The following is a 19524-nucleotide window of genomic DNA, read 5'->3' as shown; positions in this document are numbered from 1 at the left end:
ATCTCAATCTAATTCATTAAAACCTAGCTGAGTCTCTTGGGAACGCTCAAATGGACGGATCTGACTTGCTTTACAATGAAGCAATAGCTATATAGAGGTATTTCTGCTAAAGATGATGCCTTGTACTCTCTATCTCCAGGTCACCTTTTGCCCAAGAGAAAAGCCACGTGGTTTCTAAGCTCTCACTGTCACCCACGTTCAAAGAGCCTAAACCACTGGGTGATGTGGACAAAGTCACTGGGAAGCCAAGACTTCATATGTCAACGATCATTATTTCAGATTTTTTCCCCACCTAGAAAGAAATATCCTTGACCATCTCCGGCAGAGACGATTTCTAGAAGTAACTCCTGCCCACTCATCGTCAAACAGCAAAAGCCCAAGAGCAGGATCTCCAGCATACACTGGTTTCCAAGCCTGCCTGTATTCATCTCGGAATCCTTCCCCAGCCGCTCCCAGCCTCCCACCTCGGTGAGGAAAGCAAGGGGGTTGGGAAAGCTCCGAATTTTGTTTCCTACCTGTAGGCAAGGGTGCACGTGTCTTTGTACTCCTGGAGTTTCACACACACCATGTTGAGGAACTGATCCGAATAGGCGCTCAGGTCGTGCATCAGGTTCATCAGGTCTTGAACAGTCTTCTCCACAATTACCGTGCTCTGGAAACGCAAGAAGAGATGAAGTGTGAATAGCAGCTCAGCGTATACCTTAATTTCAGCCCTTCTCATGTTTTGCTAATTAGCGTCACAGATGCAACTGTACAGCTGATGCTCCCCGAGCAGATGCTGGAACAGCCTATGCCACCGGGCGACGTAAAGCAGAACGAACGAGGGAAGTGAAGAAACCGTGCAAGAGATGAAGAGGGGTGGCTGAGGGGTTTGAATAGCAGGTCTGAAAGTCGGGACTTCTGAGCCAGTTCTGGAGGACCAGTGGAGTTCACCAGGTCTTTCCTTCACCAGCCGAAACCTCAAAACGCAAAAGCGTGATTTTCAGAGGAAGCAGGTACACACGGTTCCTGCTTGAGCTTGCAAAACCCCGAGCGCTTCAGCCTGACCAATAACTCTGGACTCACCCATTGCAGACTATCCTAAGGACCAGGGATTTCACCCAGCACTCCCATTCATGCAAGCTGCATGCGTAGGGCACAAGCTTTCTGCCCGTGGCTGAGGTTTAAGCAGCACCTTTTTTGTTACCTCAAGCAGTGTATTACAATCACAGGAAAAACGGGGCAAATCTGCAAACCAAAAATGCTCCTCCACAGCCTACAGATGAGCAAGTTCGGACAGCCTGCAGAAGGAGGTACCATATGCCTGATAACGAGATTTAAACTGCTCTGTATGAATTTCGGGATTTCTGAGGCACCCCAAGGTGACTTGGCACTGTTTGTATTTATAACTTTGCCTGCTGTATTTAATTTGGTTGCTACAAATAAGAAAGAAGGAAGGTTATCAAAGTCCCAGGTTGATAAAAACGGAATTAATACTAGGCTCAGTAGAGTGAAGGGTTATTCCCGAGCTCTGTGCGAAGGTAAGGAAGGAGACTGAAGCATTTGGGAGCCCTGGTTCGTTTGAGAAATTCTGGACTCAAATTTTACGGTGGGACCCCAGGGACTTTGAGAGAGCTGCACCAAGGCTGAATTTAGCCCTTTCTCTGTGTTAATCAGGGCGTGAAGAGGAGTTAGTGACTCAGTTGTTTGCAGAGCAAAATCTCATCAAACCCCAAATCATTGTCTCTGCCACATCCCCACAAGCCCAACTTCCGTCTCTCTATTGATTTCCAGATTAAAGTGCGGCAGCATCGCCCTGATCCATAATCCTGCTCCTCCAGAGCAACCCCTGAGTGACAGGAATTGATTCTGCTCCGCTACCTGTCCCTGATTTGGTAAAAAAGCATCTGCAAACCTTATCCTCATTCAGAGCACACATGACTCCTTAGCATGTGGGGGTTTCAATGAAGGCTTAGTCACTGCCTGTGCTGCTCCTGATACGTCCTTGGCTCACAACTGTACTTGGAAGAAAAAAAACCCCTTCTCTTTGGTTGCTCTTGTATCTTATTAAGCTTGCTCTCAAGCGAAACACAGGAATTAATTGATCTTTCATATTGTAATTAGCAACAATTTGGGATTATTTTGTCCAAACAAAAATATAGTCTGGTGTAGCTGCCTCTCAGATGCTCCTGTTTACGCAGCTTCTCCTGCTACGACAAGTATCTGTGTTTTAATAAATATTCAATCCCACCCTGGGCTTGAAGTGCACGGAGGAGAACAACCAACCCTAAAGGACTTGCAACCCGGAGTCATCGCAAGCGAACGAAGCAGACAACTGCGCGGCGAGGCTGCAGCTACCACGGATGCTGGTTTCATACTGATGGGCTCCGAGGGGCGAGCACAGCTCATTAGCTGCAGGATCCAAGCGTCGCCCAGGCTCTTCGCTCGCCCTGCTTGGTGTGCCAGGCTGACCCTCAGCGAGGGCAAAAGCAGCATTTTAAGAATCTACCCAAATCCTACTAAAACGAGAGACTGATCTGGCACCTCGGCCTTGAGAGAGGAAACTCAAGACCCCACACGTTGGGCTGATCAACGCGGTATGGAAATTACATAGTAATTTGGGGAAATTGGATCCGTCGGATCCACTGGGCTAGAAGTAGGGCACAGGCACGCCTCCACCGCGTTCGGGCTGGTGAAGGAGCTGCTGTCCTTCAACCTCCGAGCACCAGTGACCGCAGTCGGTGGAAGGGGGCTGAGCAGAGGTGCTTCGCTTCGCACCTGGATGGCTTAAAGGCGCTCCTGCGGCCAGGGTTTGTCTGTCAGCAGGGGAGAAGGCGACTCTTCAACCCGCTGACGCGTCACGCGAACATCTCTGACCGCACAGAGGGGAAATGCAGAAGTTGCTGTGCAGCTGCAATCCAAATTCCAGCCTCCTCCTGGGGGCTGATCCTCTTCCTCAAGGGTGAAGCATTAAAGTTAACATTTATACATAGGGAGTGGAAAAAAAAAAAAAAAAAGAAAAATTCCTTCCTAACGCATGTAGCAACCTGGAAGAAAAAAGCAATTTTTCTCCTCTCTGCATGGATAATCATACTTTTCATTTTCCACTGGTATTTCACTTGTGAGAAGGGGGTGGGATTTTCAGCAGGCTCAGGCGATCAACCGATCTCTCTCAGCGTACCAGGGGAAGGATCGGTCCCCCCACGCATCCCCGTGCGACAGCAAACTTCATGGGCTGCACACGCAACCGCACGAAGAGGAAGCAAACCTGTCTCCATCCACACCATTTCTATGTATTTACGGAACTCCACATCTGAGCAAACAACAACTTAAAAAAAACAAGGATTATATGTTAAAAGTGATGGGTTTGCTCATTTTTACGTGGTTTCTCCCACTTACATTCTCCTCTCTACAACAATATTAAAATCACAGTGAAGCTCCTGCCAGTACCTTGATTTTTAGAGTAAGATCTTTTGATTTAAAGCAAATACAAAGCTGCTCACACGATTTAAAAAAATAAAAGACAAAAAGGAGATTTCCATATGAAAGAAGGCAGTACCAGATATGTAATGGCCATTTTTCTGTAACATTTTAACCTTTTCCAAAGCAAACCTGACGCATCTGCATGCGCCTCTGGGGACACTATGCATTAGGATGCATTAGGCCACGTTAATACCGCTGGCTTCGTTAGCTGGGCCAGCCCAGGATCTTCTGAAACTCCGCGCCAGAAAATGAAAGGCAGCGCACGTCTTATCAGAGAGTTACAATCCAGTTGTCTCTAACCCATCTGGATTCATTAACAGCAAATGGATATGATCAAAGCATAATTTTATGGCGAGACACTTCAATGCAGCCTTTTAAAAAAACCCACACTAACAAGGAAACTCGCCCACAGAACAATATTCATCTCCTCGCACCTGAAAACGCTGCGTGGTGCTCAATCCTAACACCACGCCGAGGGTATGATTCATTACTCCCACAGCCCATCGGGGCGAAGGCTTTAAAAGAGTCTTAAGGCTACTAAAAATAAAAAGAAATTCCTTCTTACGGCCTCCTGTCCATTAGCTACTGTCGAGGTAAGAGGATAAGACAGAGCAGCACCACTCGTTGTTAACAACCGTGGGTTTCATCTTTAATGTGTTTTGCAAACATTTACCATCATTCCTTGATATGGTCCTTAGTTGTGCTGAAGCTTCAGACAAGGTAAAGCAGCTCCAGGGCAGGTACAATTTACAGTGTGACCGTAGGGCTTTCACCAGCCCACACTGACGGAGAACAAGCAGACCCAGCCGCATTATTTCAATAATACCTTTGGGATTTATTGTCTTGTGCCACCCCACCTACGATTTTGAAATGACTGAACTCCTCTACAGCAAGAGGGCACTCGATGTAAAACGATGCAGCTGGAGGAATGTTTTTAAGGCTCCCTTAAAATGCAGTTTCAGTGTAATAAAACTGGTTCCCCAACGATTCCCCGACACGCAGAAGTTCAAAACGATGGGTCAAGCCTACACAAACCTTCAGGTTTTCAATCTGTCATTTTGTTTTCTCTAACTTCATGGTGAGGAGCGCTACTTTAGAGGAACAATCTCCACCCTGAACGCTTTTTTCTGCAGAAATTGCAGCTTCTCCCATGCCTGTTCACATGCTTCATTTTCTTGGGGGAAGATGGCAAAGATGCGAATGTACCTGTGCAGGGATGACTTCACCACGTGATGGGCTCTTGAAAACACAGCAGATGGAGGAAGAGACCTTGGCACTGGGAAGGTTGTTGATTATCAGTGTATTATTGCCCATCACTCAAAAATCTCAAGATGCCTTGGCAGAGGAAGGCACCAGGTGAGTGCAGGACATGGCTGCCTTAAAGGAAAAAAAAAAGAAATAAAGCCTAATCTAATTTTTAAGCTGGATTTTAGCTTAATTTTAAAAGTACTACACCAAGCACAGCTGGAATTAAAAGGCAGGACAGGAGAGATGAAAGCTTTTCAAACCTCCTCAAGCTCAGTGCTGACCCACAGCTCTGGGTTTAGGACCATTTCCAAAGGACACCGGCGGTTACATCTCACATGCAGGGTTTATTCACGCATTCTCCTGTTTTTTTTTTTCTTTTTTTTTAATTACAGCTTCTCAGCTACCCCACAAAACACGACATTTGCAGCATCTGCCTTTCCAAAGCCTTATTCATCCTCCTTTCCTGGCACCGGGAAGGTGTATTCAGCAGAGGGCTCCAGTGACCCACGCTGGGGCACTACTCTTCGGGCAAGAGCTGCAAATATATAAATCATCATGTCAGAGGAGGAAGCCGTCGCCCGCCCCAGCAGAAAGGCATCATCCATACAGATTTGTTCCGCTCGATGCAGCCTCACCTGTCTCGGGTGCCGTGTGCCGTGTCATCATCCATTACGATGACAAACTTCCCCATGAATTGCTCCCGTTCCTCCTGCGGAGGTGGGGTGCACAGCTGGGGAAACTGTGGGGGGTGTTGAGGTTTAGGAGACGGTGGAGTGTCTCCTCCCCTGCTGGGAAGGCTGGCGTTGCTTTCTTGTAGTACCTGCGGGTGTCAGGCTGATTCCTCCCTCGGCGATGAGCTGCAGAAATGACCTTGGGGAGGTTTCTGGACGGGTTGGGATGGATGCAACGAAGCTGATGGGCACGTAGCGAAAGCTGGCTCTGGCTGTGTCCGAACGCCAGCAAAGCAAGCGGATCTCCCTTGGGCTCAAGCATCTCACAAAGCCGTAACGCAGGGTCCCGGTGGGATGCTCTGACTCAGGAGCCCCAGCGGTGCCATCCCTGCCCCACGGCACGCACCAAGGAAAGTTGCACCCTGAGAAAAGTCCCCCTCTTTGACTGAGGTCCCAAGGAAACAGCATCCAGCAAAGATCCATTTCAGCTGCTTTTCTCATATCAAAACTTCACTCCTCCTCGCTCCCCTCTGGGCCCACTCTCCATATTGCAGCGTTGGCCGTTCCCATCCCACCTCTCCAGATCTCTTCGCAGGCAGCCCGTGCTGCGCCCAACACAAGCCTTCAAATAACAGAGGAGGTTTAGGCAAAACGCTCCCACCAGTCCCAGGGAATCTGGGATGTTGTTTTGGGGTTTTTTTTTCTGTCTTTCTGCTCAGTGGTTCCATCTCAGCTGCTTCCAGGCTGGGAGCTGACTGGCCTGAAATGAGGCCAGAGGCTGCCCAGGGTTTCCCTTGGCCCAGCAACACCCACGGGAGTGCAAAGGGGATGGAAGCTTTTGAAACCCAGCTCGCCGTCGCTGCACTCGGGGTATCACGCCAGCCTAACGCCACCAGATGCAATTCTTTCCAGCAGGTAGTGGGGTTGCGGAGGCAGGACTGAGCTCGATGTGCTCTTAGATGTTGGCCTGGCATACAGAATTCTGCATTAAAAATGTTCAATTCCCCAAAAGGATCTGGTGTCCAGGATCCAGAATCTGGGATTAATTTCATTATGACATTATCCAGTCCTCAAAGGGCGGCTACAAAGAAGACAGAAGCATCCTCTTCACGAGGCGCCACATGGAGAAGACAAGGGGCAATGGGTACAAATTGCACCACTGGAAGTTTCATCTGGACATGAGAAAGACATTTTTTATAGCGAGAACAATTGTTCACTGGAACGACCTCCCCAGGGATGTGGTAGAGTCCCCATCGCTGGAGGGTTTCACGACGCAACTGGTGGGTGCTGGATGATCTCATCTTGGCTCCCTTTCGCATGAGAGGCTGGACCAGACGATCTTTTTAGGTCCCTTCCAACCTGGGCTGTTCTATTCTATGATTCATTAATATTATGATTAATTGTATCAGGACATTTATAGAGACTAACGGGCTTTCAGCAGCCGTGGGAGCGTTGCCAAAATCACACCCAAGGCAGTCAGCTCTAACCCATCCCGCCCGAGCTCCCTCCTCATCCCATGCCCCCACCTGCCACCTTGCGTCCCCCTGCGCTCTGACCCGCGATGCTCCGCAGCATTAGGCTGCCAGTTGCAATTTGGTTATTCTGCTGTCAATTAATAACGGTTTGTTACTCGGCAGGCGGGTGAAACGGAGCTCTGCGGCGATCTCCCAGCACGTGCTTTGCTTTACCAGTTGAGCTGCTTAAATACCTGGCCAGGCTCTTGTGACCTGACAAGTATCAAGAGCTGTCAGCGCCTTGAAGGGCAACGGGAGATGGAGATAAAAAAACACAAATGCATTTACTCCCTTCGCCCAAACTCCAGCAGTTTAACAAATATCTTGTGAGGCCAGTGAAATAACTATTCTCTCATCTCATTAGATGACATTACATGTTGGTAGAGCAGAGTTAGAGATGGAAATCCTTCAAAACTGAAAACCAGGAGCTGGGGACCTCGTTTTCCCCGAATATTGCTACAAGCTGGCTGCGTAAGAGTACTTGATGTCTAAAAAATAGCCAACGTAAGTGCTGTGGCCGGGAGGGCGGGCACGGGCTGGGCGGGAGAGCTGAGTGCTGCCCCAGCTCCATCACTGCTGTGGGGAGCCAACCTGCACCCCTGTTTTAGCCTACCAGTGCTGTGGTTACTCCCACTAAAACAGAAAAAAACCCCACCCAACTCTGAACCAGCTAAAAATATTATTTTTTTTTTTAGCTAACAGAGGAAAGATGATAGTCCAAATTGTCTGTTTTACTGATTAGTGGTTATTCCACACTGAGCGATAAGGGGGCTTTTCAATTTGTTTTCTTCTGTGGTACCATCCAGGCTTTACAAAGGGCTGGAGTTTTTAGTATGTATCAATTCACACACGTGTTTAAATGCAAAAACTCTTTTTACGGTCTCAAAATCTGATAGCCTGCTTTCCTCATACAGCAGTTCTTTTCAGCAAAATTCATTATTTCAGTATCAGTTCTGCAGAACCCTGCCAGTTACTATGGTTATACTACATCCTGCTACAACTTTGCTTCCCAAATGCTCCTAACTCCAAGGGATTTTTTTTTTTTTTTTTAAACTATAACTCTGCCTGTTTCACTGCAGGTGATATTTTTCTTTTTATGGGCTTTATTCTGAGAGGTCCTGAGTACCTTTATCCCCGCGGATGTGAACGGGAGCCCGGGATATGCTGTGTTTCTCTCTCACCTTTAAATGTGATGCTGCAGCAGCCAAATGAGTGCACAAACAAGGTCTTGGATAGCTCTTATTTACCTGGCACTGTGTGATCCAGAAAACATCTGCTCCAGTGAACCAGAATATTGATGAAGAGCAAAATGTACACTTTTTTTTTTTTCCAAAAAACGGAGAACATGTACCGTAAAATCTGCTTATTACTGTATTACCTTTGACCAAGCAGAAGAACTGTTTTCTTCTAAACACTGTATTCATTATTTAGGATTGCAGAGTCCATGATTGGAACACACGAGCCTCTATTATACCCAAAGTTAACATTAACTGCAGCCAACCCTGCCGCAGTCCAGTCAGCCCCCAATCAATCACAACTATTTAAAGCACAGAAAGAGGAGTCTGACGCGCATATTTTCAAACTACGCTCTGCAACGATTTAAAAAAAAAAAAAAATATAAGTGATATTCATCGGCTCTGCCATTTGAACAAAAGCCCGCACAATCTAAAAGCACACGTGCCTCTTCTCTAACACATGAGGCCAAATCCCAAAGCTGGAGAAGACTGGAGAGGAGGCACAAGGACTGTAGGGATGGCTGGATGGGATTTTTCATCATATTCTTTGTCCAAATTTGAGACAGGCGCGTGCTCCAGATTGCGCTTCACAGCAAGGAAAAGTTTTTTAGAAAGATCTCCCCAATTTCTAATCAAACTGAGGCTCTTCTTACAGCATGGTGGATCGGAATTGGCCAATACCTACCGTCACGCTTTCTCATGTCATGTAGGACATGGACTGAACATCTGGGTTGCAACTCAGCTCTTCTTCATTATCCTTAGGGACCACTGTAGACTGATGCTCGCTCATGTTCTAGACTACAGCTCATTTGTCCCACCGTTAACCAATTTTGCCAGCGTCAAGACAGACCAATGTGACCAGATAACCACATATGAAAAGGTTCTCCCATTGAGAAATGCTCCGCTCAACTGCCTGCTCTACGTAGCCCGGATGAACTGGACTTGATGGTTACCGCGACACTTCTCCTGTTCAGACATTTTCATAGCAAAAGGAAAAAAAGCCATTTTTTTTTTGACCTCCTGAAGGTCTATGACATCAGAATATTTTCCAAGCTGATCATTTATTTTATGAAAGCCTTCTAAGGCAGCCACAACGAGATCCAGCAGATGGGAGCTGTAGCTGGATCATACCAGAGCAGAAATGAGCTACATGTTTTTTAACAGTGAAGGTAACTAACCACACGAACAGCTTGCGTGTGCTGGATTCTCCACGTCTGCAAGGCTCTGAATCAAGCACGGGTGCTTTCCTGAAGGACAAGCTACGTTCAAACCGGAGTTAGGGACTTGGCACAGAAATCACTGGGTGAACTCCTACGGCTGGAGATCAGATGCATTTATTCAGATTTCGAGCTCAAACACATTTCATGGCAAACGATGCCTCAGGTATGCTTAAAAACAACTAGCCAAACAAAACCACCTTGCCATCCCAGAAGCTCTGACACAGGAGTTATCTAAAAGCAGTGGCATTTTCTCCTCTAGAACTAGCAACGCAAATCAGGCTCCCAAAGAGACATCGTAACTGTTTAAACCTAATTTCCCCACAAAACTGGAATTCTCAGCACATGAACTCTTAGCCAGTGCCCAGGAGCTTGCCAGCATGCCAAAAAAAGGGATTGGATTCAGTGGGTCTATCTGGACATGGATTCAGTGGGTCCTGCTGGAGATGGACCACCAGCAGAAGCCACGAAGCATCCCCTGCCAAGGTGGTTCTCACCTCTGAAAACACCACCATATATCACAGCCACAGGACTAGAAGTATCTGCTTGAGGACATGTCTTCTGACAGTCTTCAAACAAACAAGCATGCAGCCCCGATACCAAGCAGGCTGCTACCTCAGTGTTGTTACAAGCATAAAAAGCTGGAAATAGAAAAGTTACCATTTGGATGAGGATTTTTGCCCCTTTATTCCCATTGCACTTCCACGTGTGCAGCGCAGGAGATGAGCAGGGAAGGAAAAATGAGGTGGCACACGGGGAAAAGTTTGTGACAGTCCAATCTTCCAGCCTTCGGGTTACTCTCCCATCAGAGGCACTGGCACTTGAGACATTTAAATCTTCACTGAATGATACAGCAGTAACTGCATAATAAGGAATACTGCTGCCTTGGCAGGGAGATGGACTGGATAACTTAATAGGTCTTTTGTATCTCTCACTTCTCTGATCCCGCTGAGTTCTGTAGCTATTATTAAAGGCATTTTTTAAGGTATTTTAATTTACTTCTCTAAATGGATTTCCATTCATTCACTCCCACCAAGTGAATGTTGTCAGGGACATTAGCAGCATGATAAAATAGCTGTAGCTTCATGCTGGTTTTAATGTGTTACATACACAAGAAAAGTCATTAGCTCTTACCCTTTAATATACCCTCTTTACTGCTGCATAACTGTTTATCACTCAAAAGTGCCAGGCACAGGCCACGCTCTTCCTTTATTAATCAATATACATTTGTGCAAGGCTGCAATGAAAAGGGATAACATCCAGCCATTTCAAGCACAGTTTGTACTGCAGGAGCTGAAAAGCTCGTCCCTGACATTTCTGGCCCCCCTGAATATTCCCAGAAGTGGCTCTTCTTAGGATTTTACACAACTCTCCCAATTACAGGTAAACTCACGGCAAGGTGACGAATTATTTCTCACGCACTGAGTGGCAGGTTTCTTTCTCTTTTGTAATATCTGCTCTAGAACAGCATTAGCAGCTGCAACATGATACAAATTGAATGTGGACTATGAAATTAATGACGCTCAGAAGCAGGCCATCAATTTTGGAAGCAGAGTGAACCTCGGTTTTGAATAAATGTTTTCATATGGCTAGCTCAGTTCAGAGAACAAGACCCATCTGTATTATTTTTGTGAATACTCTATGGGCTCTGAGGTCTATTTTCTTCAGTCTCGGAGCCCCAGTACTCAAAACATACTTACCTATTAAATATTTCTTGCTAGAGAGAGGGCATATGCATGCCCTATGTGGAGGAGAGATACTCCTGGAAAGACACAGCAACCACAACAAAAAATCAAAAGCAATCGGAAAAAATAGATGGAGAATGGCTTAGCAAGACTCAGCCCCCCAAAAGAAGATGATATTGCATCCCTGAATTCATGCTGTCCATGTGGACACCAACGCAAAGACTGTAACTATGATCTAAATTCAACATGAATGACTGGAAATGCAAAAGATCACCAGAAACAAAATGGCCATGTATTTACACGAAGGAGATGTAAAGGCTTAACAGTTAATCCAGGCTGAGCTCTAAGAGCTAAACCAGGGTGAGCTTCTGGGATCAGAAAGAGGTCATTTCACTAAAATTACAAGATCATTTGTCAGATTTTGGGACAAGTGTCTGAAAGTCTCATTTGTAGGGCTAAATGACAACACAGAGTGACAAGACCAATGTCACTAGTGGGTTTCTAGAAAGTAACACCCAACAGAGGGGGGATCCTGAAAGACACAGGTCACTCAACCCACATTTCTGTCTCACTATTCATTAACCCAACTATAATTAATGTGATTAAGAAGTCTGTATTTTCCAAAGCAATCCTTGGGAAATAGGGGGAGAGAGCAGAGGCCCTCCAAGACGGTCCAGCTAATTACACGCAATGGATCCAATTCCTACTGAGACATCCAAAAGTATATTAAAATTGACAGTTAAATTTATAGTATTGTTTTCTGTAGCTTGACTTTATAAGGCAGCACAGATGAAAACGCAGTTAAACCACAGGAACGGTGTATGATTCCCTTCTTCAGAGGCAGTTGTAAAAAACAGGAGACCAACTCAGCCTTGTTTAAGCATCCTCAACTATTTAGAAAAGCCTTTTTTTTTTCCCCTGAACAATAGTGCTGGGTTCATCTGTAGATGATTCTTTTCTAAATGTAGGAATTAGAGAGTGAAGAAAAGAAATCTCAATATTTCAAAACGCTTTTAAAGGTCACCTACCACCAACCACCTTGAGATGGATTTCTGCAACTCAGCGGCTGTATTTTTGCTAAAACCCTTACCACACTGGTTTTGCTGAGAACCTGTTGCCACACATAACGTAGCCCTGTGCACGCAGGGCTGGACGTTACCATGGACAGCTATGATTGACGGGCCACATCAACAGCCACCAGCTCCCAGAGAGCTGCCCTCAAGTTGGAGCTATTGGACCCTGAAGGGCTAAGGTTGATCTTAACTTTAAAGGAAAAAAAAAAAAAAATATATATATATATAAGGGGAATTTACACCCCATTGCAGAGATGACCAGAGGATGACAATTTGGTTTCACAGCAACTTCTGATGTTTCTAATTTAGGTTGACCCCAATAGAATGGGCGAAATCAAGACCTTTTCCATATTTCCATTGGAACAGACCTGGGCTGAAATGCTATTTAGCCTGTCTCAGTGGTTATCAAACCAATAGAAAGATTTTTTTCTCCTACATCATTCAGTAAGCAGGACTTGAACTTGGCTGTCTTACTGCACAGGCCAATGCTCTAACCCCTAGACTCTCCAGGACAAGAAAGACGTTGGACTCCTCAATCCCGATTTCCTTTGCTTCCAAAGGATTTCAATCAAAGACATTGCTGGTATGGAGAAACCACAATACATGTCAGCAAGAAAATGCCTTCCAACCACCTCCAGACATAACCTTAGAAGAGCTGATGCCTTCTCAGAACAGCTTCCCCTGCTCCTCCTCCCCAGTATGACTTAGTAGGCAAAAAGCAGAGCCACTAGGAAATGGGAGGTGAAGTATTCAAGGTAAAAATTAACACACATATAGGTCTACACACACGAACAGAGACCAAATATCCTTAGTCTTGTGAAATTTTAATTTCATTAAAACCTCGCCATTACGTAGAGCTTCCTAAGTTTGAAACCACAAAAAGATCAATTGTCCCTTCTCCTGCAAAAGGAAGCAGAGGAATTAAAAGCTCTATAGTTTCATGTATTCTGCTGCTTTACTTTTCTGCATTTACTCTCGTGGCACGAGCAGGGTTCAAGTGGACCAACTTAAGGGCAACTCAGGGTGCCCTCGCAGAGCACTGGAGTCCAGCGCCAGCCCAACGGGGAAGGCGCAGTGTTAAGTGCTCTGCCCAAAAAGCACAGAAAGGAGAAAACTCGTATGTTGCACGTGACGGTATCGCTTGTGATTTATTCAATAAATGAAGCCTTGAGTTCTACACATCAAAGGCTAAGGAGATCACAGTTCTGTCCCTGGACGTCCCCAAAGGATTATTTTGAAATTCCTCAGGCAGGGAGATTGTGAGCAGCTCGCTCCAAGTATCCGACAGCTTGTATTAACATTGCATTAATCAAAACTGAGTGACCACTTAAAAGCCCTGGAGATTCAGGTCTGACAAACTCTTCTGCTTAGGAGACGGGAGAACAGACACCACCAGCCTTTGATTCTTGCAAAGGGAAGTAGCAATCACAATGAAGCTCGTGGGCTGGGTGCAAAATTTAAACGCTATTAAAACACTGTTTTCTCCTGCTTGAATGAAGCTACTTGCTTCTTTCGTGACTTAGACCCCACCTGATGACAGGTCCAACTGCGGCACCATTTCTGACCTAAGATGCTTCCAAGTGTGAGCCGTGATGTGAGGATGGAAACTGAGAAAGCCGTATACACCTACCACACTTCCTGGCTAATACTGAGGAATTTGGAAAATGCCACTAGCCTGCAGAGTACCTTCCCTTTCAGGCTGACTGTCTCCAGTAGGAAAGGTTGGCCACACCAGCTTAAAACAGTGTGGAAATGGGATCACCTGGATGTTGGCAGAGAATCTCATCGACGGGGCACGCAGCTACTGCCAAAGCAACTTTCACCATCCTAATCACATAGAGAGGGATGGAAAAAGAAAACCTGTCACAGAGCTCCACCTAACACGTTTCAACATAAAACAAGGTCTGGATGGTGGCCAAGCTCTACGATAAATGTTTGTGTTAGGAGGCAGCTGCACTGTTTGCCCAGTACTGTAAAATCAAATGTCATGTACTGAGGAACACTCCCACAGATAAACCCTGAATTACATGCCAGAGGATCCCTTACTTCATCCAACTTTGTCCTCTCCCCCTTTCAGAACCACAACACCCCGGCACAACCCCAACTATGTTGCTAGGGTATTTTACCATCATCTGCCCAAAAGCCTGTACATTAATCCAAAAAAACAAACCAAACTCAGAGTATTCAGTTGCACTTCACAGTTTCCCACACTACGGCATGAATACTTCCACTCTTTCGAGCTCCCTGCAAGGAGCAAAAAAGAACTAAATGAACTACTCAGAAGTTTAGCAACCATCTGCTCATAACTCGGGATTTCCGTCGTAGCAAAGCAACGCAAAATCCTGCTTTCAAAACACGGCAAAAGGGCGCTGTGAAAAAGAAGTTGCCTCTCTCCCCAAGTCAGATTCTAGGAGGAAAAAAAACCCAGAAAAGATCAAACTGGGAAATGAAGGACCCTCTGGGTCAGCTCATTACGAGAGATGTCCAGTAACAGTGGAGATGCCATTGTTCAATTCCCAGCCAGAGTGGGCAGAGCAGTAATGAGCAGTCCCGCTCAGCAAACGGTCTGGATGCTGCTCTAGATCTTCCCTTCCCATCTCCAACTTGTGTATCATTTCCTGACAGTCCCACCTCCCCTTCCGAGCAGACGGCTCCCTACAGTATATCTTTAAGAGACCTCCCAGGCAGTTATGGATGGCAGAGAATGAGCATTTTGTTTTATCGCTTGCTCATACATTATCTTCCCCATGCTAATGACAGTCAAGTTATTGTCCTGTGAATAAATCCATTTAGACCTCGCAATGTTGGCTGGAAGTGAGAAGGCGAGGGAGCAGGGGAAGCCAAACTTGGCACCAGCAGAGCACAGATACAGTCATCCACAAAACATTCATCTATTAACCAAACAGCAGCATTTCCAAACCCAGCAGGGTCACAGCGGAGCCCTGCTGGGAAACAGAAATTAACTCCGAATGGAGATAATTTGTCTCTTGAATGTTGTCATATTTGTAAGATCTCTCTGGCAATGCCGTGCTGCTAAGAGGAGTGATATTGCCGACAAGCGAACGAGATGAAATGCGAGCTTTATCGGGAAGCCAGGTGGCACTCAAGATCGCTCGTGCCGTCCTTCTGCCTCTGGGAGTCGCGCCTTGAATGCAAAGAGAGCGGAGCAGAAATTCGTCTCCGTCAAGACGTCGTTGCAACTAATGGCAGCAGATTTGATTCAGTTCCACGCACAAGGAGTAAATTAAAGTAGCTCGGTTACTACCAGGCTACTACTCAGTTATTGTTCGCTTGGTTTTTTGTCTCATTCTTGCATAGGAGAAACATTTTTCTTCCTACTCAGAAAAAGCCAAGGCTGGGCCTGATGGGGAGCACGCATCGGGTGTGCCACGGCAGTGAAAGTGGTGAAGAAATGGGACAATCACCCCGTTTGGAATTTGTACAGGGTAGGAAGCAGTTAGACATTTTGGGACTGACGCTGGGCAAAAAAATATGGGAACTTTTGGAAAGCAAAGAGTCATTTTAAATATTAAGTGCTGAAAAGGGGAGATGCGTTACTGCAACATGGGGTCAATCTGTATTTATGCATCTTCCACTCGAGCAGCGTGACGCAGGCTGATGAATGTGGCCATATAACCTCTCCAAAAGGAAAGTCCTTAACTCCCTCTGAGTGAAGAGCCAACTAAATACCCTTGAGAAAACTACACTTTTTTGGCCAAACTGTATTCACGAGCTTTCTTCTCTCAGAAGAATCACTGCCTATTGCTACAGAGCACCCTGTATGAAAAGGGAAGAGATTTTCCTGGAATGTCAAACTGTGTGTGAGAGCAGCCATGCCAAGCTCTGTTTTTCAAGTCACCAATCCCACACCTACGTTGGCAAATTTTGCAACTTCCATGTCAAAAGAAGCCAAAACCTTGAAGATTAGACCTGGATGGCACCAGGGATGAAACCTTTTTCTAGTGCAAGTCTTCTGCTCCTAAAAACCACCAGAGTGGCCCTCATGGGCTGCAAGGACCTTCTCACGACTGGCTTTCTGCAGCGAAGGGTGCTCTTGATGGTGGACCACACAGTAATACAGAGGTAAAAAATTATTCCATTGCCACTTTTCAGACAGCCTGAGAACGCCTATGCCCTGTGTTAATTCGGCATCTTGATGGACAACCATGAATTGAATCAAGTAGCACCAAGTGATACAGCAAAAGGTTCTGTTGTCCTACCCAGACAATCTTATTGTCCACAGTTAGGGGGTGTCATGTCTAATCTAAATGTCCCTCCTCACTGTCTCTTATTTGTCTCCAAGCTGTGAACAGGGGAGCAGAGAGCTGGTTCAGTGCAGACAGCAAAGCCTACGATGTGCTGCACAGCTGCGAAAGGCAGAAAGAGAATGTGCACAGCACATCCATCACCCCATGTCAGAGAAATCTCTTCCTCGCTCCTGTGTCCCATTCACCCAGGAGTCATCTCACTCACCGACACACCTTCAGCTTGAGGAATTCCAAGGCGGAGAGTGTTTTCTGATAGACCTCAAGGAACGAAAATAGCTGAGGTCAAGCGCTCAAGGTTATCCTGAGTAGTTCAGTTACCAAAAAAATAAAGCATTCCTTACTACTGAACCTGGAAGTCCTTCCAAACCACGACTGCTAAGCCACACTTTGTGACCAAGAAGCTGGAAATGGCTTACAGTAAGCCCGAGTCCTTTGAAAAACAGCTCAACTTTCTGCTAAATAAATACAGGCCTCTGAAAAGGTTTTGTTGGTCCGCTCCCTAAGAAAAAAATTACTAAAATTAAGTCCCAGAGCAAGACACAAAGTTTTGGATCAAAAACTGGCCAAGAGACCGCCGAAAGTATCGCCACTGAAAACATCCCGTTTGCAACTGAAGATTGTCTTAAGCCTCTGTATCAGTTCTTGTGCTGTTCAATTTACTCATTACTGAGCTGCAGAAAGGCTGAAGATCTCTGAGCAGATGCATTTGCAGATGACTCCAAGCTACCCTCACCACTGCAGCCCCAAGGGAGAGACGGTGAGGTTCAGGTGGACCAAAGTCAGCAGCCTGCATGAGCAGGCACTGATAAACAGCCTTGAGTATCATTATTATTGCATGGAATTAGAGGAATAGCAAAGCACTAAAGCAATATAACTCTACATACCCTTCAACAGGAGCTACGGGGAATGGAAGCCTGGCTGCTTTTAAGACAGACTTAATATGTTTATGAAAAGCAGATTATATGATGCTGTGCATCGGAGGGCAGGGATCAGGACTTCATGACCCAAGAGGTCCCTCAGCACTGTGTTTCTAAATCCAGCCTAGAGGGAAAATATCAGACCTGTTTTCACACCTCGCTGGACTTGAAATTAATTACCGGCAATTCAAAACCGAAACAAGCAAATAGGTTTTTTTCGACACGCAATGAGAGCTTAAAATTCGCTTACGCGGGAGAGCGTGATTAGATTCGGTGACAGGAGGTATCGGGGAGGCACGGGTTTCGGTGGCGTTCACAACGGGGCTGACCATTTACACATCTATCAAGGCAATCCAGAGCTGTCAGGCTTAATGTGATTTGAAAAGGATATTGCACGCAGCGTTTAGGGATCGAGCTGAACTACCAGAGACCATCATGAAGCCTAATGAATATGGAAGATTTCCCGCAGTCTATTGTATTTATTTTTTACAGCAGGCTCCAAGAACACTTCTTGCTGACCGGTTCCTAAGATGGAAGGGAAGATTGGGTAAGTCTTCTTATGGTAGCTCTTATCTTCCCCACATTTCTACTTCTAGAAAATTCAAAGCGTAGACAGTGTTTTTACAGCACCACGTTTGCCACAGAAATACGCCTTCTATCCAAGCCTTGAGGCGAGATCAAAAATTCATCTCTAAAAGTTCAGGGGCTGAAGAGGAGCGAGCAGGAGGACACAAATCTGACAACCTTCACTATAGGATACATGACAGCTCTGCTTTCCTGAGGAGCCAAATGTCCTGCTCCCACCCATGGCAAGCAGGAGTGCAGGTCTTCCTAAAATCTACAGGGGCTCTGAGAGATGAGATGATGGATTAAAATCAGATGGCCAAGCCGTCTCCTCCACTCAGCAGCACGATCTAAGGATATCTCGCCTACCTGTGAATCCACTCCCAAACCCTCACAGCACTGTGCCTCATATATGAAGGTAATTTGAAATCGGGGTATATCTGCATGAAAATATAATGAAAACTGGAGGTTTTCAGCAACTCACAAGTGGATCAGGTATCCCCACCTTTGCAGCAACAACCCTTGAAGGGACAGGGCAGATGGCTGGGGGCAGTAACTTGTGTATTAGAGCTTTCAGAAGATACTGGCCCAATCTGCACTGTCATAAGTGATACTGAATTTTAAAATTCACAGCAAGTAATATAAGAGGTTACAAAGCTCTTTTTTTTTTTTTTTTTTTTCCTGAATAACCCCAGTATGATAGAAAAAGTGAGAATGACCACAAGGAAGCTCTGCTGCATTGAGATTATACTGGGTAGACATCATTGCTGCAGGATGCACCCCCGGTCAAGTAGATTTTCTAAAAGATGAAGAAAAAAAGGAGAAAAAAAAAATCTCCTAAGTATCAGTATGATAGAATTACAGCTTGCCAGGTTTTTTTTTAATATTCCTTGTTACTCCATATCAGTGGGGGACACGGACCCAGGCAGGCAGGTGGGTGATTTCATTACTAGGGCACAGTCCTGCACTGGCCAGGCTCTCAGCCAGCTCCTCAGCGATGCCTAATCTGCTCCGAGAAGCCAGAACGTGTTTTTGTGTCTCCCAAAGTCCTCCTGAACGCACTCTGAAGACTTCTTGGGCAACACCGGGTCCCCCTTGGGGATGAGCTATTTTTCTACTCCCAGTGAGAACTCCTGATGGCTCCTTCTGTCACATTATTTGAACCACGCAGCAGCGCAACAAACACTCGCGGGAAACGCGAACAGAACCCGCATCAGATGCTTTTTTAAAATGGTCCGTTTCTAATAAAATCGGAAGAACTGAAACCAAAACATTATCTCGTCTCACACAAACCAAACACCAACAGTTTCATAGAATAAGTGGTTTTTTAACCAACTGCACCTAAATGTCATCGACGCGTTAATAAACACACTAAATAATAATCACTCTGAAGGACACAATTCTGAAAACCCACCTCTGTCATTCTGTAGCTACCCAAAATGTAGCCTCATTAACTACAATGTGCTCAGTCTTCTTTTGACTTAAATGTGACGGATGTATAGGAGACTCAGAAATATCATTATCCCGGCGTTAAATGAATGCGGATGCAAGCGCTCACGAAAACAGGACTTACAGAGGTGCTTTGGGCAAACCTTTGCTCGGCAGGCAGGGCCAGACTCGTTCACCTTCGTCTGCCAACACTCCTTAGTCCTGAGCTACAGATCTTCGCT

The 19524-nt window shown here is 45.8% G+C and overlaps 1 protein-coding gene across 1 annotated transcript in view; it reads right to left on the bottom strand.

The window, feature by feature from the left end:
- EXOC4 (exocyst complex component 4) overlaps positions 1 to 19524 on the bottom strand; it is a 405200-nt gene that overhangs the window by 72073 nt on the left and 313603 nt on the right. The window contains exon 12 of the mRNA XM_086475059.1: positions 516 to 652. Coding sequence (XP_086331185.1) covers positions 516 to 652 — 137 coding nt within the window. The remainder of the gene's footprint in view (positions 1 to 515; positions 653 to 19524) is intronic.

This window comes from Leptosomus discolor, chromosome 1 (genome assembly GCF_034619465.1).
Source record: "Leptosomus discolor isolate bLepDis1 chromosome 1, bLepDis1.hap2, whole genome shotgun sequence".
In the NCBI taxonomy this organism is placed as follows: domain Eukaryota; kingdom Metazoa; phylum Chordata; class Aves; order Leptosomiformes; family Leptosomidae; genus Leptosomus; species Leptosomus discolor.
This window is presented reverse-complemented; position numbering and strand designations above follow the sequence as displayed.